The sequence below is a fragment of the Schistocerca piceifrons genome, chromosome X (assembly GCF_021461385.2).
Source record: "Schistocerca piceifrons isolate TAMUIC-IGC-003096 chromosome X, iqSchPice1.1, whole genome shotgun sequence".
NCBI classification, from domain to species: Eukaryota; Metazoa; Arthropoda; class Insecta; order Orthoptera; family Acrididae; genus Schistocerca; species Schistocerca piceifrons.
The window spans coordinates 383,540,198-383,564,740 of NC_060149.1; the positions used below are offsets into that span (position 1 = coordinate 383,540,198).

Below are 24,543 nucleotides of genomic sequence, written 5' to 3' on the forward strand. Positions count from 1 at the left end.
GGTCACAGGCAGGAGTCCAATCAAAAGGTACCCCTTTGTGACGCAAATAATTGAGGGTTTGAGATATGGAGGCAGCCTGGGTTAAGAACTTTAAGTAATAAGTAACCTTGCCCAAAAACACCTGGAGTTTAGAGAAGTCCTTGGGATGAGGAAGGGCCTCAATAGCCACAGCATTATGACCCAAAGGGCAAATGCCAGCTTTGCTGTGCCAGTGGCCTAAGTATTCCACTTCCGGTTGAAAAAAACAACACTTGTCTAGCCAACAGCATAAACCTGCAGATTGCAGAGCGTGAAATAAGGCACTGAGGTTTTGCAAATGTTCCTGGCGGGAATGCCCAGTGACCAAGATGTCATCCAGATAATTCATGCAGGAGGGGATAGGCTGTGTAAACTGCTCCAGGAACCACTGGAAAATGGCCGGCGCCGAAGAGACACCAAATGGAAGGCGCTTGTACTTGTACAATCGAGAAAGGTGTATTGATAACCAAGAAATTCTGGGAATCAGCATGCAAGGTTAACTAGTGGTATGCCTCAGCCAGATCGATCTTTGAAAAGTGCTCTCCCCCGGCAAGCTTGGCGAGAAGATCTTCCTGTTGGGGAATGGGGTAAGTGTCTACAAGGGACTGAGCATTGACAGTAGCGCCGAAGTCCCCAGACAGCCAAAGAGGCCCATTGGGTTTCCCTATGACCACCAATGGTGTCGCCTAGGCACTGTATGTCACAGGCTCCAGAATGCCAGCGGCCTGGAGCGGATGAAGTTCCTGCTTGACTGCTGGCCGGAAGGGGTCAGGCCCGGAAAAAGCAAGGCTGCTCATCCGGCCGAAGTGTGATGTATGCCTGAAAATCAGAAGCACATCTGAGATCCGTTGCAAATGATGACACAAAAGCGGAGCACAGCTGTGGAAACTACCTTAACTTCCATGGAAATTGGAAAACCAAACAGTTTAAATGTGTCCTTCTCTTTTCCTTGCCTCTTCTCTTTACCCTATTCTCTGTTGCAGCGTTTGAGACCTCTCTTCTTTCCTTTTCTTTGTTCCTCTATTTCTCTTTCTTTCCTCCCTGTGCATCTCTGAAGGCCAACCCACGCATTTGCACGCGTAGCCGGTGACGGGGTAATGTGTAATTCCCTGCTTCGGACAAGTAGGACATGTACGTACTCCCTGGTAACGGCCAGGCGAAGGTAGGGGTGATTACCTGAGCTGGTACCTTCCGAATGTGTTGATTGGTCCCTCCATCCGTTTCTCGGGAGGTGTGACCTGAGGTGTGAACAATCATTTAAGGCAGGAGTGCCCTCAGAGAGGGCCCCCACGAGGAAAGAGCGCACCATTGGAGACGCCGGTAATCCTGGGGGATACTTTCGCAATGGTTTCCTCTACGTCTACAATTTCTGCTCATGAGCGAAAGTTAGAGGAGTCTCAGCCATGGAAAATTCTTCCATCAGTGCTACAGCTCCATGTTGTTTTTTGGTCAGACGAAGGTTGAGACTTCTCCACAGTAAACCGTTTCATTATTCAGAAAGGTGTCGACGCAATTGCAGGTCCTGTAAAGTCTTGTTCTCGATTACGAAGTGGCACCTTGTTGTTAGAAATTGTCAGTGCCCTCCAGGCACAAAAATTGCTGCGAACTCCACTGCTACACACCTTCCCTGTCCAGGTGGAGCGCAACGCACTTTAAATTTATCACGTGGGGTGGTTTATACATGCTCACTCGACGGATTGTCCAACGAGGAAATTCAAAACTACCTGTCTGACCAGGGCGTAATGGCTGTTCACAGAGTCCTGAAAAGGGTTGACAAGGACTTGGTACCAACCCGTACTATCTTCTTGACATTTAACAGAGTTCAACTTCCATCGAACATTAAAGCGGGCTATGAGATAATTTCAGTTTACCCTTACATCCCCAAACCTATGTGTTGCTATCAGAGTCAGCGGTTTAATCATACCAGCCAGTCGTGTTCCAATCCAGCCAAATGCATTACATGTGGCAAGGATGCCCATGAGGGTGCTTGTCCACTTCCATTCCCTCGTTGCATCAACTGTATGGGCGACCTCGCTGCTTCCTCTAGAGATTGCCCCATTTTCAAAGGTGAATGGCTTATTCAGGAAATCAGAGTGACGGAAAAGGTGTCTACATTTGCTGCTCGTAAGTTATTCGCCAGTCGAAAGCTCACTGCCCCCCCCCTCCCCCCAGCAGGTAAATGTAGCACTGTCTTTGCATCTCCTCGGCCTACTAAGGAGGCAGCCGCGCAGACTTGTGATCTCACTTTTAGTGCCACGGTCGTCAGATTGGCCAGTGCAAAGATCGCCCATTCAACCTCCCCACTATCACCTGCTCACTCTACGACTCACCCTTCATTGGCTCCTGCTAAATCACGAGCCCAAAAATCAGACACTAAGACTTCCAAAAAAGAGCCTACTTGCGAAGATTTTTTACGTACCCTGACTTCACAACCATCGATTCCTCCCTCATCTCATCTTGTTTCCAAGAAGGCTCATAAGCAACAAAATTCCTCTCCTTCTCCGCCACGGGGTGTCTCATCTACAGCGCCACCTGCCCTCAGCTGTCTTCCGTGTCGCCAAGGCGCACTGCTGGCGGCTGATCAACCAGCCGATCACTCACTGGTGGCAGGAGCTGCCCCTGAACAACCACTGGATCAGGATCTTCTGCCTTTGGCTGAATGCCATACCACGCTGTCGGCCGACAGCTCTCAGCAGTTGTTGACTTGAGAGCAACCGTGGTAAGATTCTTCCCTTTTCTGTCCACCCTATGTCAATTATCCATCTGTGGCATTCGAGCTAATCGGGATGAATTGTTGATCGTCTTATGATCCTACTCCCTGGTCGTCTTCTGCCTGCAGGAAACAAAGCTGCATCCACACGATTGCTTTGCTTTCCCTCATTTCTAGTTGGTCTGGTTTGATCTCCCCTCTGTTGGTGGCACATCAGCACACGGGGGACTTCCGATTTTTCTCCATGATACTGTCCATTATCACCCAATTCCCTTAAACAGTTCCTTCCAAGCTGTCGCTGCCTATCTTTCCCTTTCTGGATACACCTTCTATCTTTATACCATATACATTCCATCATCCACACCGATGGCAAGAGCTGATGTCATTCATCTCCTTGATCAGCTCCCGCCCCCCTATTTGCTGATTGGGGACTTCAATGCCCACCACCCGTTTTGGGTTATCTCCGCGTCCTTGTCCACCAGACTCTCCATCTGTTGACCTCTTCCACCAAGCAGATCTTGTTTGTCTCAACACTGGGGAACCTACATTTTTGTCTGCCTCCACGACATATTTCTCTCATTTGGACCTTTTGATCAGTACTGTTCAGCTAGCTCGGTGCTTTGAACGGTTCACTCTTGCTGATACACACTTGAGTGACCATTTTCCATGTGTACTTCAATTGCAGCCACAGCTGCCATCTATGTGCCCTAGACGCTGAAAGTTTGCCCAAGCTAATTGGAAACTTTTCTCCTCTCTAGCAACATTCGATGACCGTCACTTTCCTAGTGTCGACGATCGGCTCACTCATGTTACAGAAGTTATTCTTATAGCCGCAGAACGTTCAAGACCTCTGATTTGCCCCGGCGCCCCCCAGTTCCTTGGTGGAACGAGGCGTGTCGTGATGCAATACACAAGTAGAGACGTGCTTTTCACATATTCCACCACCATCCTACTTTGGCCAATTGTATCTGCTATAAGCAGTTACGTGTGTGATGACGTCGCGTCATCCGCTTTAGCGAGAAGGCAAGCTGGGACTTCTTTACTAACTCCTTTAACACCTTCACTCCCTCCCCAGTAGTTTAGAGTTGAATTTGACAGTTATCTGGCGCATTTAGTTTCTGCATGATCTCTGGGGTCACTGTTGTGCATGATACCTTAGTGGGCCCAGTCGTAGTTTCTAACTCATTGGGTCAACACTGAGATTTCTAGCTCATCAAATTACCCACCAGTCTTTCTCCCGAAGAAATGTGCAGTGGAAGTGTGACCTCTTGCTTACTCCTCTCAAAATAGCGAAAGCTGTACTACTGTTTTCTGGGAACTCCAACACGCACTCTCTTCTTCTCGCTCTTCCGCCCCAGCACTGGATGGTGTCCACGTCCAAATGTTGCTGTATTTATCATACCGCAGTCTGCGTTACCTCCTTCGCTTTTATAATCAAATTTGGACTGACAGTACCTTTCCCAGAAGATGGTGGGAAGCTATCGGTGTTCCTGTTCCGAAACCTGGAAAGGACAAACATCTCCCCTCTAGCTATTGCCCCATATCTCTCACAAGTAGTGTATGTAAGGTTTTGGAGCGTATGGTGAATTGCCGTTTAGCCTGGTGGCTGGAGTCCCGAAGCCTTTTAGCACCGGCCCAATGGGGTTTCCGAAAGCGTCGTCCTGCAGTTGACCATCTTGTTGCTCTATCCACTTATATCATGAACAATTTTCTCAGGAAACGCCAAACAGTAGCAATATTTTTTGATCTGGAGAGAGCATACTATACCTGTTGGAGGACAGGCATTCTCCGCACACTGTTCTCTTGGGGCTTTCGAGGTCGTCTACCCCTTTTCATTCATGAATTTATGACAGAGCGCACATATAAAGTGCAGTTGAACACTACTCTCTCCTGTACTTTCTCCCAAGAAAACGGGGTGTCCCAGGGCTCCTTGCTAAGTGTTGTACTGTTTGCCATTGCCGTAAATCTAATTATGGATTGTCTCCTTCCTGATGTCTCGGGTTCCCTCTTTGTTGATGATTTTGTGATCTACCACAGCTCACAACGGACCAGCCTTCCTGAATGACGTCTTCAAGGATGTCTCGATCGCCTCCACTCTTGGAGCATCGAAACTGGCTTCTGCTTTCCTCCCAGTAAGACAGTATGTGTAAATTTTTGGCGTCAGACGGAGTTTCTTCCGCCTTCCCTACATCTAGGCCCTGTCGACCTTCCGTTCACGGACGTCTGTAAATTCCTGGGACGTATGTTTGACAGAAAACTGAGCTGGTCCTCTCATGTTTCCTATCTTTTGGCTCACTGTCTGTGATCCATCAACACCCTCCGTCTTCTGAATGGTACCTCCTGGGGAGCAGACCTAGTGGTCATTCTCCGCCTATATCATATGCTCTGCCATCTATTCTTCGTCATCTTGACTCTGTACACCTCTATGGATTGTGTTTAGCATCTGGAGCTTTTTACACCAGCCCTGTGGAAAGCTTTTATGCTGAGACTGCTGAACCTCCACTGTCCAATCAGCGAGCTGTCCTGAGTTGTTACGCTATCTATGTGTCTTCCGTGCCTGCTAATCCGGCCCATGACTTTTTTTTCAACTCCTCCTTGGATTTAGGGTACGCAGGCCTCCCTTCCTCTCTACTACCACCGGAGTCTGCTTCTGTCAACTGCTACGTTCTCTTTCCTTCCACTTTCCTAAAACTTTCTCGACAACTGGGGATACAGCACCACATTGGCTTCAGCCCCGGACCTGCCTGCTCCGTGACCTTTGTCAGCTTCCCAAGGATGGTACCCCTTCTCTTGTTTATCATCAGGCATTTGCTGGTCTATGTGCACAAATACAGGATGCCACATTTATTTACACTGACGACTCAAAAACATCTTTTGGTGTTGGGAGTGCCTATATTGTTGGCGACACCCCTAATATATTTCGGCTTCCCGACCAGTGTTCGGTTTTTACTGCGGAGCTTTACGCTGTTCTCCAGGCTGTCCAATACATCTGTTGCCATCAGCAGGTACAGTATATTATATGCTCAGATTCACTCAGCTCCCTCCTCAGCCTCCAAGCTCTTTATCCTGTCCACCCTCTGGTCCACCGGATTCGGGACTGCCTCCACTTGCTACACGTGGGGGGTGTCTATGTGGCATTCCTCTGGATCCCAGGACACATTGGTATCCGTGGAAACGAGGCAGCCAATACAGCGGCCAAGGCTGCAGTCTCTCTTCCTCAGCCGGCTGTTCGAATGGTTCCCTTCACCGATCTACAGTGTGTTTTATGTCGTGGTGTTGCTCTTGTATGGCACACACATTGGTCTACACTTCCTGATAATAAATTGTGGGATGTGAAAGCTCTTCCCTGTGCTTGGACCTCTTCCTCCTGAACTCGTCATTGGGAGGAGGTAATTTTAACTAGACTCCGGATAGGGCACTGTCTTTTTAGCCATCGACATTTTTTCTGTTTTTTTTTTTTTTTTTTTTTTTTTTTTTTTAACCATTCCCTAAGCCACAGAATGGGCGCTAATGACCGTAGCAGTTTTGCACCCTAAAACTGTAAAGAAATATCTTAGATGCAACTGAAAACTTTAAAGAGAAAAAGAAAACCTCAGTTTTCAGCTTGCTAGTATTTTCCTTAGTCATAGTTTCATTATTCATTGTGCAAAACAGTACCAAATACCTTCTCTGAAAACTATTTGGAATAGATAGTCCAGAAGCTCACTCATAATGGAAATATATTAGATCTAATACCAACAAATAGATCTTACAGTCTTAGGAAATGTCTTTATTGAAATTTGTCTCAGTGAAGTGAACATGCAGCAGTTATAACAACAATGATAACCAAAGCAGAAAGGGCAATCAAAACAAGTAAAAAGATACATGCATTCAGTAAACTTTGTAAACAGTGCTGGGAAAGAAAGAACAGGTTGCACCCATCTACTAGAAGGGTAGTGGAAGTGACCCACAAAACTTGTGTCCAGTATCATCAGCATCTGTGTTTTGTAGAATGTTAGAACATATGCTGGGTGCGAGAGTAATGAGGTATCTTGAGTATCATTACCTTCTCGATGACAACCAACATGGATTTTGAAAACATTAGTCAAGCAGTAGTTCTTGATTTCCAGAAAGCATTCGACTGAGTGCCACACCAAAACTTATTAAACTGAGTGCAATTCTAGGGTTTCAAACTAAATTTGTGGCTGTATTACGGATTATGTGGAAGGGAGGACGTGGCGTGTTATTTCGGATGGAGAATAATCAATAGATCCAGAGGTAGTATGGGTGTGCCCTCAGGAAAATGTGTTGTGATACTTACTGTTCATGTTGTGTATTAATGACATGACAGATAACCTTAGACATTTTGCAAGTGATGTAGCTATCAATGATGAACTACTCTCTGAGAAAAGCTGCACAAATATTCGGTTGGATCTTGTTGAGATTTCAAAATGCCAAGGTTGGCAAACTGCTTGAAATGTTTAGAAATGTAAAACTAACACTTCACAAAACACACAAACCTAGCTAGTATCCCATGGCTGCGGTATTAATGGATCATAGATGGAATCATTCAGCTTGTACAAATACTTGGATGTAATTGTGCAGAGATATGAAATGGAATGATAACATAGGCTCAGTCATAGCTAAAGTAGACAGTAGAATTGGGTTCTGCATCTGCTTATACATATACACTCTGCAAGCCATTGCATTTACATAGTGGAAGGCACTGTGTACCACTAACAGTCATTTCATTTCCTGTTCCATTCACAGACAGAGTGAAGAAAAATGACTATCTATAAGTCTCTGTACGAATTCTCTTACTTTATCTACATGGTCCTTCTGCAAAATGTACCTTGGCAGGAGGAGAATCATTCTGCTGTTGGCTTCAAACATTGGTTTTCTAAATTTTCTTAATAGTGTTCCTCCAAAGGAACAATGCTTTCCTTCCAGGAATTCCCATTTGAGTTCACAAATCTTCTTCTTAATACTCACGTGATGATCGAACCTACTGCTAACACATCTAGCAGCATGCCTCAGAATTGCTTCAATTCTTCCTTTAATCCAATCTGGTAGGGATACCAAAACTAGAGCTGTACTCAAGAATAGGTTGCACTAGTGTTCTATTTGTGGTCTGTTTTGCAGATGAACTACACTTTCCTAAAATTCTCTCAATAAAATAGTCAACCATTCACCTTTCCTACTACCGTCCTTATAGGCTCGTTTCATTTGATATCACTTTGCAACGTCATGATTAGGTATTTATTCGATGTGACTGTGTCAAACTGCACACTACTAATGCTGTATTCAAACATTATGGTATTGTTTTTCTTGCTCATATGCATTAACTTACATTTTCTACATTTAGAGCAAGCTGCCATTCATCACACCATCCAGAAATTTTGTGTAAGTCATCTTGCATCTTTTGGTGAAAGGGTGCTGGAAAAATGCAAACAGTCTACAAAGAACATTCATGCTACTGCTCCTAGAGTATTGTGAAGTGTGTGGGACCCATACCACATAGTACTAACATTAGATACTGAATGAATACAAAAAAAAGGGCAGTATGAATGGTCACAGGTTTGTTTGACTAGTGGGAGAGGGTCTTGGAACTGCTGATATACCTGAACTGGCAGCACTTGAACAAAGATATCCACTATCCAGCAAAAGCCTACTTAAAATGTTTCAAGAACCAGTATTATGCCATGATTCTAGGAATATGCAGCGGCCTCTGTCTTTTCCCCACTTTCCCCTATGCTTTACTGCCCTAGGTAGTACATGTACAAGATAAGAGACGATTAAAAAGTCATTCTTCCCACACTCCATACACATATGGAATGAGAAGAAATGCTGGTTGTTCATACAAAGACATGGAATGTCAGCTCTGCACTTGTCAGTGGTTTGCAGAGTATAGATATAGCTGTAGAAGTTATGCATTAGAAAGAAATATAATAAATTTTTCATTCAGTTTTTGGATTAGTGCAGTTATCCATTTGCTCGTTCATTTCTGTACTGTTTCAGGTCAACTCCCATCAATACAGAGATTTTACAGGAAGAATTATAGAAATCTAGTATCAACATACATCACTTTCGGACCAAATGGACGAGATTTATTGGCCAATATGGGAGGAGAACAAGTCTACATATTTGATATTAGCAACAAAAGACGTCCGAAGAGATTTGAATTTTCTGATGTTGGACTTGATGAATTGAAACCAGATGATGGTAAGCGTCTTAATTGTATATCAAACTAACTTGTCATCTATAAAAGCGTGAATACTATTGAGGACATGTAGGTTTGAAGAAAACCTACATGAACTTAATGTTACACTGCTGATATTCATTTCATTGAGAATGCTTTATTCTCTTAATGATATTTGGTAATTCAAATAATACTGCTAAGATAAATATGCAGAGAGTATTATTTTAGTGCTCCAAGTTTTCTGATAAAGGAAGGTGGATCAGTCCTTGTGCAAGGGAGTGGTTCATGAAGGACAGAATAGTTGTCTTGCATAGGGTATGAGTGATATGCTGCTCACATTGCTACATGTTTTCAAACTTTCATTTTCTGACAGAAAGTGGTGGACAATTGGGCAGCTATACCCTATTTTAGACTGTGATAAATTTTTGGACTGCATTATGTAATCTAATCAAATTGATAGTGACATGATTGTTAGAGTAGATACACCAAATAGCTGTTTATAATAAGTAATCTTTATTTATAACAGTCTGTTTTGGCTTAATCGCCATTTTCAAGTACCTTCAATTACAATTGGGTGCGATTTCTGCCATGTACTCTGCAGTGTCACTTTCTGCACTGACGACGACCATGGATCACTTGCCACCTAATATCCAGCACGGTAGCCAGTCCATTGTGGTGGGGCCGCCATGTACCCGGTTGGTTGTAGCCCTCTGACAACACAGGGTTCACTCTACTGATGCCTATCTCCCTGGGGCATCGGGACTGCCGGCAATGGCCATTCTGCCAGGTGGCCCTTGCTGTGGCTGGGTGGCGCCCGTGGGGAGGGCCCTTGGTCGAAGTAGGTGGCATCAGGGTGGATGACATGCAATGAAGAGTGGCACATCTTCTCTTACTGGTGGCGAACCCCCGGCAGTCTCTAAGCTTTCGAAGGCTCACTTTAATGCAAAAATGTATGACCCCAAATCTTTCCCCTCCCTGGCCGCACCATGGGAGGAACGGAAGGCTATGAATGACAGCGAGACGTATTCGCCCTGGTATCTAGTCTGTACGAGAGCTGATGGGGAATCCTTTGTAGAGTATTTAGAGGAGAAGTTCGGGGAGGTTAAGGGCTTGTCAAAAATGTGGTTCGGGTCAGTCCTGATAAAAAGAGCATCCTCTGCCCAGTCACGGGCATTACTCGAATGCAAGAAGCTGGTGGATGTTTCCGTTACTATCATGCCCCATAATAGCTTACATATGGTCCAGGGCATTATCTTCCACAGGGACCTCCTTTTACAGTCCGATGACGAGCTGCGCGCCAACTTAGAGCGACGAGGTGTCCATTTCGTCAGATGCGTCCACCGGGGTCCGAGGGATAATCAGGTTGCCACTGGTGCCTTCATCTTGACCTTTGAGGGTGACACATTACCCGAGAAGGTGAAGGTGATGTTCTACCGCTGTGATGTCAAGCCATATATCCATCCCCCCCATGCGGTGCTTCAAGTGTTGGAAGTTCGGCCATATGTCTTCCCGTTGTGCTTCCAGCCCCATATGTCGTGATTGTGGTCGTCCATCCCATCCTGATACTCCATGTGCCCCGCCTCCCATCTGTGTCAACTGCGGAGAGAACCATCCCTCGTGCTCGCCGGACTGAAGATTCTACAAAAGGAACAGATAATAATGGAATACAAGACTCTGGACCGACTGACCTACACTGAGGCTAAACGGAAATTTGAACGGCTTCATCCCATGCGCATGACGTCATGTTAGGCCGCCACTGTCACTCCTGTTACAGCTCCATCCGTTGCACCACATACAGTCAGCTCTCAGGGCCTAAGGACCACACCTGCCACCTTGATGGTGGGGGACACTTCACTCCCTGTTGATCCCGCACCACCTACCTCGGAGCAGCACATCCCCCCCCCCCCCCCCCCCCACCCCACTTCTAAGCCTTAGAAGCGTAAGTCTTCTTTGGCTTCTGTCACTAGGAAGGGATCTCTTGGGTCACTCCCTTCCCGGGTTCCTACCAGTGGCAAACTAGACACCCGCCAGGGGCTGAAGAAGCCCCAGGTTGCTGGTCATAGGGCTTTGGAGTCCTCTTCAGTCTACATCTACATTTATACTCCGCAAGCCACCCAACGGTGTGTGGCGGAGGGCACTTTACGTGCCACTGTCATTACCTCCCTTTTCTGTTCCAGTCACGTATGGTTTGCGGGAAGAACGACTGTCTGAAAGCCTCCATGCATGCTCGAATATCTCTAATTTTACATTCGTGATCTCCTCGGGAGGTATAAGTAAGGGGAAGCAATATATTCAATACCTCATCCAGAAACGCACCCTCTCGAAACCTGGCGAGCATGCTACACCGCGATGCAGAGCGCCTCTCTTGCAGAGTCTGCCACTTGAGTTTGCTAAGCATCTCCATAACGCTATCACAGTTACCAAATGACCCTGTGACGAAATGCGCCGCTCTTCTTTGGAGCTTCTCTATCTCCTCCGTCAACCTGATCTGGTACGGATCCCACACTGATGAGCAATACTCAAGTGTAGGTCGAACGAGTGTTTTTAAGCCACCTCCTTTGTTGATGGACTACATTTTCTAGGGACTCTCCCAATGAATCTCAACCTGGTACCCGCCTTACCAACAATTAATTTTGTATGATCATTCCACTTCAAATCGTTCCACACACATACTCCCAGATATTTTACAGGAGTAACTGCTACCAGTGTTTGTTCCGCTATCATATAATCGTACAATAAAGGATCCTTCTTTCTATGTATTCGCAATACATTACATTTGTCTATGTTAAGGGTCAGTTGCCACTCCCTGCACCAAGTGCCTATCCGCTGCAGATCTGCCTGCATTTCGCTACAATTTTCTAATGCTGCAACTTCTCCGTATACTACAGCATCATCCGCAAAAAGCCGCATGGAACTTCCGACACTATCTACTAGGTCATTTATATATATTGTGAAAAGCAATGGTCTCATAACACTCCCCTGTGGCACGCCAGAGGTTACTTTAACGTCTGTAGACGTCTCTCCATTGAGAACAACATGCTGTGTTCTGTTTGCTAAAAACTCTTCAATCCAGCCACACAGCAGGTCTGATATTCCATAGGCTCTTACTTTATCAGGCAACAGTGCAGAACTGTATCGAACGCCTTGTGGAAGTCAAGGAAAATAGCATCTACCTGGGAGCCTGTATCTAATATTTTCTGGGTCTCATGAACAAATAAAGTGAGTTGGGTCTCACACGATCGCTGTTTCCGGAATCCATGTTGATTCCTACAGAGTAGATTCTGGGTTTCCAAAAACGACATGATACGCGAGCAAAAAACATGTTCTAAAATTCTACAACAGCTCGACGTCAGAGATATAGGTCTATAGTTTTGCGCATCTGCTCGATGACCCTTCTTGAAGACTGGGACTACCTGTGCTCTTTTCGAGTCATTTGGAACCTTCCGTTCCTCTAGAGACTTGTGGTACACGGCTGTTAGAAGGGGGGCAAGTTCTTTCGCGTACTCTGTGTAGTCCCGGAGACTGAATCAATGAAGCTCTCCCAGCAAGGGCAACCAAAGGAACAGCATGAGAAATCGAAATTGAAGACCCCCTAAGACCAAGGAAATTGTGGTGCCACCCACTCCACCGCTACCTACAAACTCTGCATCTGATAATGCATTGCAGATTCTGGCGTCCTCTGAGGACCTAGATCTCGCCGGTCCCTCAGACATGATGAATGTTGCTCCCGTCGGTACCCAATTAGTGGCATCAGGTGACCCAGTGGCGTAACTGCCTCCTCGGTCCCTTCACACCTTTCTCGGCCATGGGCAATGTCATCCTGCAGTGGAACTGCAGCGGGTTTTTCCACCATCTTGCTGAGCTCTGACAACTTCTCAGCCTTCACTCTTCCCTCTGTATTGCTCTTCAGGAAACTAGGTTTCCGGTAATGCAAACCCCCATCCTCCATTGCTATCGGGGTTATTGTAAGAACAGGGCAACTTATGAGAGGGTATCTGGTGGCATCTGCATCTTCGTCCTTCACTCTCTTTACAGCGAGCCTGTCCCTCTACAAACACCTTTAGAGGGTGTCGCTATTCAGATCTGGACGCCTCAGGCTGTTACTGTCTGCAGTCTCTATCTTCCACCGGATGGTGATGTCCTGCAGCATGTCCTGGCTGCACTGATAGCCCAATTACCGCCACCTTTTTTGTTACTGGGCGACTTCAACGCCCATAACCCTCTGTGGAGTGGATCAGTGGCAACAGGCCGAGGCAGCATCGTTGAGCAAGTCTTGGCACAGCTCGACCTTTCTCTTTTAAATACTGGTGCCTTCACACAGTTCAGTGTGGCGCATGGCACATACTCAGCTATTGACCTTTCGATATGCAGCCGTAGCCTATTACCATCTGTCCAATGGAGTGTGCATGACGACTTGTACGGTAGTGATCACTTTCTGATCTTTCTGCCACTGCCACAGCGTCACTCTTCTGGGTGCCCCTGCAGATGGGCTGTGAATAAGGCTGACTGGGACTTGTTCACCTCCATTACCACTATTGAGCCTCTTTCCACTGACGTCATTGATTCGGTGCTTCACTCGGTCACCACCGGCATCGATACTGCTGCAGAATCTGCCATGCCCTGTTCTTCTGGGTCTCCTCGGTGGAGGACTACGCCTTGGTGGTCGCCTGAGATCCCTGAAGTGATTAAAGATCGCAGGCGAGCGCTCTAGCGTCACAAGCTGCAACCCTCATTGGCACACCTCATCGCCTTTAAACGGCTCTGTGTGCGAGCTTGCTGCCTCATTTGCCAATGCAAGGAGGAGTGCTGGGAAAGGTATGTCTCCACCATTGGCCTCTGTACCTCTCCATTGCAAAAAAAGGTGACTCTATGGCTATCAGACCCCTGTCAGTGTATCTGCGCTTTCACTGAATGGAGCAGTCTGTACTGACTCTGAAACAATTGCAAACCGCTTAGCAGAGCATTTTGCCCAGTGTTCCGCTTCTGCGAATTACCCACTGCCCTTCCGCTCCCTGAAAGAGCGGTTGGAACATTGGAGCCTTTCATTTCACACGCGACACCCTGACTCATGTAATGCTCCATTCAGTGAGTGGGAATTCCAAAGTGCCCTAGCTGCTTGCCCGTATCTGGTGTGCCTGGAGTCTGCCATCCGTACGGCCTGTGCCCACAGTCAGCATCTGGTCACCATCTTTTTTGACATGCGGAAGGCATACGATACAACATGGCGACATCATATCCTCTCTACGCTTCATGGATGGGGTCTTTGGGGTCTACTCCCGATTTTCATACAAAATTTTCTGTCGCTTCGTTCCTTCTGCGTGCAAGTTGCAGCCTCCCATATTTCCTCCTGAGTTCAGGAGAATGGGGTACTGGAAGGATCTGTCTTAAGTGTGTGCCTCTTTTTAATTGCAATTAATGGGCTCGCTGCGGCGGTGGGAATGTCTGTCTCAGCTTCCTTGTATGCTGACAACTTCTGCCTATACTTTAGCTCCACTGCCATTGCAGCTGCTGAACGGCAGCTGCAGGGCGCTATCCAGTCTTGGGCTGTAGCGCATGGCTTCCAGTTGTCACCTGCCAAGACCTGCGTTATGCATTTATACCGGCGACGCACTGTTCACCCTGAGCCATGGCTTTATCTTGACGGCCAACCTCTTGCTGTGGTGGAGACGCATCAGTTTTTGGGATTGGTTTTTGATACCCGGTTGACTTGGGTCTCTCGTATTCGGCAGCTTAAACAGATGTGCTGGCGGCATCTTAACGCTATTTGTTGCTTGAGTCGCACCAGCTGTACCAGGCGTGAATTCAGTCCCATCTAGATTATGGGAGCCTGGCTTACGGTTCAGCATCTCCTTCCGCATTGCGGTTGTTGGACCCCATCCTTCACAGCGGGATCCGACTCGCCACTGGAGCTTTCCAGACAAGCCCAGTCAACAGCATACTTGTGGAGGCAGGTGTCCCTCCATTGCCGTTCCAGCGCCAACGATTACTGGTCGCTTACGCTACACACATTTGTAGCTTGCCCGGGCATCCCAGTTATCGTTTCCTGTTTCCTCAGTCGGTCGTCCATCTTCTGGAACGGCAGCCCCGGTCAGGGTGTACGATCGTGGTTCGCGTCAGAGCTCTTCTCTCTAGGCTTGAGGTTTTTCCTTTTCCACCTCTTTTCTTGGCCTCTCTGCATTTACCCCCATCGTGTGTGCCCCGCCCATGCCTTTGGCTCGATTTGGCACAGGGCCCAAAGTACTCAGTCCTTCCTGGGCCCTCTGCCACCACTTTTTAGGCTCTGACGTTGTCTATACTGACGGCTCAATGGTTGCTGGTCATGTCGGTTATGGTCATAATCTAGGGGATTATTATGAACAGCACTCATTGCTGGCTGGCTGCAGTGCTTTCACTGCCAAGCTGGTCGCCATCTCTCATGCCCTGGAGTATATCCGCTCCTACTCAGGTTATCTGTAGTGACTCCCTGAGTGGTTTACGAGCTATCGATTAGTGTTTCCTTTGCTCTTATCTGGTGATGGCTATCCAGGAGTCCCTCCATACTCTTGCCTGTTGTGGCCACTCTGTGGTCTTTGTGTGGCCCCTGGATCATGTCGGCATCCCGGGAAATGTACGTGTTGACACGCTGGCTAAACAGGCTGTCAGTGCACCAGCCTTGGAGATTGACCTTTGGGAGAGTGACCTCAGGTCAGTTTTGCAGCACACAAACTTCGGGCCATCAAGGAGGCTACCGGTGCATGGCGCTCCTCATTGCGGGTCTCTCACAAGGACTCTGTTGTCCGCTGCCAGCTGTGCACTGGCCACACGTGGATGATACACAGCTATTTAGTGCACTGCAAGGACCCACCTTTATGTCGCTGTGGGTCAGCTTCGACGGTGGTCCACATCTTGTTGGACTGCCCGCTTTTAACTCCGCTGAGGCAGATGTTTTGCGCTGTCTGATACACTTCCTGCACTTTTATCAGATGACGTTGCGATGGCAGATTTAGTTTTGAGTTTTATTGATGCAAGGGGGTTTTTATTGCTTGGTAAGTGTTTGTCCTTTTGTGTTGAGTCTGGCCTTTGGCCTACGATTTTAGACTGGGGTTTTTAGTGTGTTTCTAGGTGGTTGACTTTTCCTTTTGTTTCTGTGGTCGGCCAACTATTGTCACACTTGGTGTGATTTTAATTCCTTTTTTCTGGTCTCTGTCTGTGTCTTTCTTGTCCTGTGTCATCTCTTGTTATCTCCATTGTTTGTTTTTATTCTTTGTGGGTCTTTCAAGTTTGTGGAAAAAGGGACTGATGGCCCTAGTAGTCTGGCCCCCTTCAATCCCGCGAACCAACCAACCAACCAAACATACACTCCCTTGATTTACCACCATCAAGTCTATAGCCTTTTGACTTACAAGGGTAGTAATTGTAACTTTTTTGAATATATTAATTTTACATAAATAATTTGAACTTTTTAAATATATTTAAATTTTGTAATTAATAGATAAACACTGCGAGTAGAAATGTGAAAGAAGGAAAAAGTTGGCGACAGCAGGAACTGAACCTGGATAGGAGAGTTACCAGTTTGTTGTTTAGACCCCTTGACCACAGTGCCATCACGACAACAGCACATTATAAATTCTTTATACTGAATGCCTGCACAATATGCTACATGTAGTTTCAAAGAAAAATACTGACCAGGTGCTGTGAGCAAAATAGCACCGGAAGGGATATTGTCACATCAGAGCATGAGCAGTAGAAAACAGACAGCTGTGTCACTTACCTGAGTTGATTGTAGCTTGGCTGACCATCATTTCAGCACCTGACACAGGTTTCTAATTATTGCAGAGTGAGTGCTACAAAACATGTTTTCCTCCAGTTTGTTTGCATACCAGCATGCATTTGAAGAGAAATGGTGTAATTTTAGTGTGGTTTCCAGCTTGCATTCGATGTGAAATGGCGTAATGTTAATGCATTCACAGTGTGTTGTGGCACATTAGCACATGATAACCAGCCACCACTGTGTAAGATTGCAAAAGAATTAAATGAATTTGTGTGTAATAGTGAGTGTGGGCTATCATAATTATTTGCCCTTTTAGTTGCTTTGTTTTAATTATTTCAAACAACTTATTCCATGATATTACCAGTAATCTGTGCTCTAAATCCATTTCTCTTACACTCGGCATCCCATTGCTTAAATATGTGTTTCATAATTTCTATGTGAATTGATTCAACATTAAAATTATTTCAAATTCTTATCTTGATGACACAGAACTAACATAATCACTTGTAGCTCTTGAAATTTAAACTTTGCCTGTACTGGGATGCCTGTGATGATATGGTTTTGATAACTCTTCTTTTAAAATATTTATAGGTTTAGCTGATTGGACAGTATCTTAACATTTTCAGTACTTATAGTAATAAGATATGCTGTGTTAATAATTCAAACTATGAACAAAGATAAGAAGAAAACCTTTCAAGATTGGGAAATGCACTAGATTACATATTTTGTATGTATGTTCTTGGCGTTTAGTACGGTTCTACATACTTGTTTAATCCACCATCTGAAAACCCAGAAACACATTATCTGAATGCTGTTGTTAGTGGTGCTCTTCATCCCATGAATGAAGAGAGTGAGATGGATGTTACTCAGTTGATGAGTCTGACATTTTTGAATTTCAACCCAGGATTTGATTAGTGTCGTCAAAAATTGTATAAGACCACAGAATAACATCTTTCAGAATCATGGTAGTTGTGCATCAAAAGTGTTTAATGGTAAAGGAATGACCATAGATACCCGATTAGAGTTGTAAAGTTAGCAACGAAGCTCCACCAGAACAATGAAACTTGCAGAAATTGGTTTATCAACTGATTTGAGCCTCTGTGCCACGGTTAGACATAAACATTAACTGCTGGCATTCTGCTGTGTGAGTACACCCCAAGGTTGCATGTTAAGTTTTGGGATCTTACTGTCTTTACTGTACTATTGCAAACTTCACATATATTGTATTATTGGTTATTAGGAGGTCTTTAGTGGAGCTGTGTTGCTGTGAGATCTACAAAAATTGTTCTGGAGTCAAACACTGCCTGCAGAAGGCATATTCTCTTTTTTATCTGTCATAAGTGTTTGTTTTGCCATAGATTTAAAGAAGTTTCTTGATGATCAAGAGAGTTGATGTTATCATTCTCAGTTTTAATCTCAGAAAAAAACCTTGAAAACATAAAGGGAATTTTTATGTATTAAGATATGTTTACATTAAGTAGTAATGAAATAAAATACTGCTGCTTATTAGCAGATGAGAACTTTTCTATCAAAATAACTTCAGAATTTTTACAAGTGTCAAGCATAATAATAGCCCTCGAAACTCTGCATTATTTGTCAGACTAATTTGTTTGTCATCTGCTCATTTCAGCCCAGATGGTGTAAATACAAAATCTTGAATTGTTTGGTATTGTAATTTTAGTGATCATGCATAGAAATGGAGACTCTTGTAATTGCCTGAAGCTAGAATTGGTGTTCTCTAAATAATTCTGTCTAGAAGTTCTGCACCAGCAAATTTAGACAGTGGTACACATCACTGTAACACTTCTTCACAACAAAATTATGAAACATAAGATTGTGACTTAGTTGTGATGGCAGATTCGATTGAAAGTTTGCAGAGTAATATTTCAGAGCTAGATCAGAAATGTAAGGACTATGGTATGAAGATTAGCATCTCCAAAACGAAAGTAATGTCAGTTGGAAAGAAATATAAACGGATTGAGAGCCAAATAGGAGGAACAAAGTTAGAACAGGTGGACGGTTTCAAGTACTTAGGATGCATATTCTCACAGGATGGCAACATAGTGAAAGAACTGGAAGCGAGGTGTAGCAAGGCTAATGCAGTGAGCACTCAGCTACGATCTACTCTCTTCTGCAAGAAGGAAGTCAGTACCAAGACTAAGTTATCTGTGCACCGTTCAATCTTTCGACCAACTTTGTTGTATGGGAGCGAAAGCTGGGTGGATTCAGGTTACCTTATCAATAAGGTTGAGGTTACGGATATGAAAGTAGCTAGGATGATTGCAGGTACTAGTAGATGGGAACAATGGCAGGAGGGTGTCCACAATGAGGAAATCAAAGAAAAACTGGGAATGAACTCTATAGATGTAGCAGTCAGGGCGAACAGGCTTAGATGGTGGGGTCATGTTACACGCATGGGAGAAGCAAGGTTACCCAAGAGACTCATGGGTTCAGCAGTAGAGGGTAGGAGGAGTCGGGGCAGACCAAGGAGAAGGTACCTGGATTCGGTTAAGAATGATTTTGAAGTAATAGGTTTAACATCAGAAGAGGCACCAATGTTAGCACTGAATAGGGGATCATGGAGGAATTTTATAAGGGGGGCTATGCTCCAGACTGAACGCTGAAAGGCATAATCAGTCTTAAATGATGGTGGTGGTGGTGGTGGTGGTGGTGGTGGTGATGATGATGATGATGATGATGATGATCAGATTGTTAGAAGGAAGTGTTGGCCCTATCATAAATGGCAACTCCTCCTATCAGCCAAGAATGCCTAGATAAAAAATTGACTCACATGTATCACCACAGTAGTAGTCTTAATATATCTTTCCTTCAAATATGGTGGTCAGAGAGAGAGGGGGAGAGAGAGAGAGAGAGAGAGAATATTTGAGAATCAAAAGTGTACTTTCAGTCCATTGACATTTCCCTGAAGTCCCTTAATGCTTTGATAAAATGTCTGCCATGCCCAGCACCCTTCTTTTTATTTCCAACCACTTTAATAAGATGTCTGCAATGTTCAACATCCCAAAGTCATCTCAAAACTCAGGTGACAGTTGTGGAACACAAGAAATGTTCATCAAAGACCAATACAATGAAGGTCGAAGCAGTGCGTCTATATTCAGCAGTGTAGATCCCACTCGTAGCAATGTAGCGATGGATATGTTTATTGTGAAGTCGGCAGCATCAAGATGGGACCACGAATGAGTGCAGGAAATATGCTCATTACACATGAGTTTGACGTCAGGTTGCAGAATGTGTCTTGTGCTCATTCATCTGGATCAAAAGTGGTAGCTAGTGCAGTCAGAGGAACATTTTAAAAAGAAATCAGTGTAGTAATGGTGGGTCTGGATCTAAAGAGCAACATTTTGGATAGTTTGTGGAGCTTCAAGTCTTCATTGGTGGCCAAAGGAATACTGTTAACATGTAGGTGTACAGAGCTGAAGTACCAAAACTACATGTACAACTTCTTACAGATATTGTTGGCTCCAGACGTCATTTTAGTGGATGATAATGTCTAATCAATTTGAATTTCTGACAGGTAAAGGTATCAATGCCATGGACTGGCTAGTGAAGTGTGTGGATTTGAATCCTGTTGAGAATTTGTGGAATGAAATGGGGAGATGGATTGCACCACTGAGCCACCACTGAGGGCTCTTCCATACTTCTGCACATAATTACCAAGAATGAGCTTGATTGACAATTGTGTTTATGTAGAACATACCACATTGCTGCCAAGCACTTATGGCACCTGTGTCTGGTATTCACTGTTTTGATGCCATGGAAGAGATTCTTCTGGTGATCGTACAAGACATGCTTGTGTTCACTTTTAGAATCTCTCGTAACGGTTTTGGACACTGTTGGATACTAAATATCTTTTGATTAAGCTTTATTGTGCTGTGTAAGCCTTTTGACATCCTGTTGAGAAAATATGCTATCATTTCTTGATTATGCTTAACTTTAAAGACTAATATCTCCCCTGTCAGAATTTTAGTGTATATTATAAATTTACATGTACTACATGTAAAGAAGACTTATAGAGCTGCTGTTCTCATTTGGTCTTTTTATGGTATATATTTATTTGTTTTCACTTTACAGATGAAGGCTGTGAGCGCCTCACAGAGGATTTGATGCATCTTGACGTTTACGCATATGGGGAAGAATGCAAAGAATTCAACCGCACAAATGGGTTCTCCTTTCAAACAGCTCCAACGCAGAAAGGCTTTACACCACCTCATAGGATAGAGTCTCTAAAGATGATTGTTAGTTCATTATTAACTGCTTAAATTTGTATTAAATGTTTAACTGTTTCTATGTAGCAGAATTGTTAAGATATTTAATTAATCATATAAATGAGTGATGATAGTTATGAATTATTTAAATTAAATTTTATTATTTGAGTTTACTTATAATCTTTAACTTTTTGTTCTGATGAGAACATGGACATTCCGCTGATGAGGCATCATAGAAAGCTGAGAGGTTGTTGTGTGACATCCTGGGATATAATTTTTCTAGACAGGTCTCAAGGAAAATGTAATTCCATGAGATAAAATCTTTATAGTTGTTTGAGCCTGATTTTAGCAGGTCATCTGTCTTGTGTCTTTCCATGAAGTCAGTTGTATTTTTTATTACCATGTTTGTTCTTTCAAAATGTGTGTTAATGCCACCTCAAGTCATGATGGTACCTGAGATTTTATGCAGTGTGGTGTGGACAAGATTATGAATGTAGGAGATGACTCTGTGCAACTAGTTGTGCTATAACAATGAACAAAGATTGCTCAAATTGTCTGAAGGCTATCATGAAGTTTGGCTCATTGTTAAAGGAGCTCCGAGAGATGTTTGGTGAGGTTTAATTCAGGTTGCATAGGGTATTAGTTCAGATGAGTCATTGTTCTTGAATGTTATTCAAAACAAGAAGCCACAGTTATAACTTGTTGGACAAGAGGTGTATGTTTTAGGACTGGATGGTCCTTGTCAGGGTGAAAGAATGCAGCAAAACTTGGTTATTCAAAAATTGGATGCATCCATTTTGATTAAAGATACATTTTTACATATGCCAAGTCTTTTAGCTCCCATGGTGACTGAGGATGGTGGGAATGTCACCTGAAAAAGACTTTTTGGAGGAAAATAAATATTCTGGTTTGACTATCAGTCCAATTGTGTCAGTCAGTTGAGGTGTATTCTGGCTTGTTGATAAATGGAAAATAGTATTGTTTCGATCTCTATTAGATGACATAGATTGTAGATTTAGTTCAGTTCCTACATTCTCATAAGGTGCATGAAGAAGGAACCAAGTGGCTCTGAAATTGATACCGCGTAAAAATTAAATCAATAAATATAGCTGAGTGGATAGAAAAAAAGGAAAAAAAGATACAATAAACAATACTAGTTTTCCTTCATGAAGGGACATATTGCAGTAAATAACACTCTGTGCAATAGGTTGTTCGAGCTTGAATGCTTGGGCCCGGACAGCTGGACAAGCAACTGATGGGCAAGCAGTCAGGCTGCTGGGCTGTAGTAGTATGCACAGTATTACTGCCCGGACTGAGCATACACACTGGCAAGAGTGGCTCAGTGGCTCGTCCGTGTGTGCAAAAAGCCTGCAGTAGGCCCACCCGGCTGGTGACCCACACCATGTCTCTGCCAGTGGGCGAGCTGATGGGTGCACATGCCCTGTGGGGCAGTATTGGAGTAGCTCGCTATACAGCATAGGTCTGCCTGCAAGATTTTTCAACTTCTCCACACAGCTTTAGTGAAGGTTCCCTGAGCTGTGTTCATGTCCTGTAGCAGTTCCAACAGGAAAGCAGTTTTTAGCCCCTAGGCAGAAAAAAAGGTGGTGATTCCAGTTAATCATCATCTTCCTTTGGCTACCATTCTAACGGGAATCTCGTGTAGATTGAGATGTTTGCCACTGAATGTAAAGATTTATACTCTTGTTCTCTGTTCTGTCAAATCTGCCTTGTAACTGATGTTACCCATTGCGGACAAAACATGCAGAGCCGCACACTCTTTGTGGGGACTCTGGATTCCCTCAACCAAGCAGTTGTCGCCTGCGCCATTTTGCTGTAAGCTATCTACAAACCCTAAATTTCATGGACACTTTGACACACCAAGTGCTTACTTTTTTGTATTTTGATATAATACTGGAGTGTTCGAAGTCTGGTTTTGTATCCAGAATGAATGTACTGCCGTGGTAAGGTAAAGCAAAGTTGAGCTGTTACTAAAAGTCAACTTACATTACAAGTTAGTAAAAATTGCTTAGATTCTCTAATCAGAGAGCATGATTACATCAGGTGGTCTCATCTAGAATAGTGTTTTAATACGTTCATGCATTTTTTCTATTACTGTAGATCATAACAAGCAGTTCCCATGTCACTTGTTGTGGCCTTTGGTAACGCCCCATGTTTCATTGCTCTTCCGTTTACCTGGACCTCACATGTTGTCAATTCTCTTGAGGAAAACTGATTCAATATTCAGGTTTTTTGTTTCTGTCAGCCTTACACAGGTTACTCATGGCTTATTTGACATAAAAGTATCCCAAAAGATTGGCTTTGTTGTGATAATTATTGTCACCAAGGGAAACATCTTTAATAAGGTGTATGAAGTGATCATACTATTGTGAAATATTCAGTACACCATCTCAAATGCTCAGATATTTTGGCATATAACAAATGATAACCAAACAAATAAAGTTTTGTTGGTAATGTAATCATTTGTAGTCTTCTGAAATTTTCATACAGATAGTGATCCTAAGAGTGAACAGTAATTTGTATGACAGTGTTTCTGTTGTTATAATATTGGACATAGACATACTCTTTTTCTTAAGGAAAATTGTTTAGGGAACTACTGTGCATTCACATTTAATAAAATCATGCATTTCATAAACTGTAAGAAAATATAAACAAAATGAAACAAAACCATTTTCCACACATTCTTTGTACACTGAGTGTAACGACTGTGTTCAAGTAATTTGGCATATTTATGAAGAATATGAATTGTTTACAAGTGTTCGGATGTGGATCAGTTGTAAAAATCATTGATTTCTCATTTTTATTTTCTAGGCAAATGGGGCTTACGATGCAAAGCAGTACACTCAGGCAATCAGTATGTACAATGAGGCCATCAGTCAGTGCCCTGAATATGCATTCTTATATGGGAACAGGGCAGCTGCCTATATGAGGAGAGACTGGTAAGTCTCTCTTTGTATTATTCTATGTTGTTGTGATGCAAAACTAATAATGAGAATTATGGTAATTGCAATTCCTTTGTGGAATATAAATAGTTTAAGGAATAAAAGTAACAACTCAAATACTGGAGGCACTGAGTTGTCAGTTGGCACATAAACCCTCCTGTATGGCTACCTTGGCCCAGCTGGCTGCATTATGCCAGCGCTGCAGATTAGCTGGGGTGATGGGTTGTGTTGTGTGAAGTGGACAGTAGGAGAAAGGGTTGGGGAGTGGCGTCTGACAGCTGGGAGGGAGAGGCAGCAGGTTTGTCCCATTGGTGACCTCGATGATCTGGCTGCAGGCTGGGAAAGTTGAATGTAGTGCGTGATGGTGTAGAGAAACAGATTGGGAGATGAAGATAAATCAGAGGATGGAGGGAGACTATGGAAAAGATTGTGGGAGTGCAGGCAAAGTGAAGTTAAGGTCACATAATGGAAGGGGAGGTGGGTGTGAGGCAGGAGCTAGCAGATATCAAGGTTGGGAGGATTACGGCATTGAAGGATGCGTTGCAAGGACATCTCCCATCTTCATAATTCAGAGAAGCTGGTGTTGGGGGGAGGATCTAGATAACACAGGTTACATTCAACAGTTATTCTTATGGATTGTAAAGATGTTTTAAAAGCAGAGGCATTACTTTTCTAGGCAAGAATGTTTCTAGATTTCATTA

The 24,543-nt window shown here is 44.0% G+C and overlaps 1 protein-coding gene across 3 annotated transcripts in view; it reads left to right on the forward strand.

Annotated features, from left to right (window-relative positions):
• LOC124721467 (WD and tetratricopeptide repeats protein 1-like) overlaps positions 1–24,543 on the forward strand; it is a 207,539-nt gene that overhangs the window by 92,977 nt on the left and 90,019 nt on the right. For all 3 annotated transcript variants that reach the window (XM_047246458.1, XM_047246460.1, XM_047246459.1), the window contains exons 8-10: positions 8,726–8,929; positions 20,749–20,912; positions 23,712–23,839. In XM_047246458.1, coding sequence (XP_047102414.1) covers positions 8,726–8,929; positions 20,749–20,912; positions 23,712–23,839 — 496 coding nt within the window. The remainder of the gene's footprint in view (positions 1–8,725; positions 8,930–20,748; positions 20,913–23,711; positions 23,840–24,543) is intronic.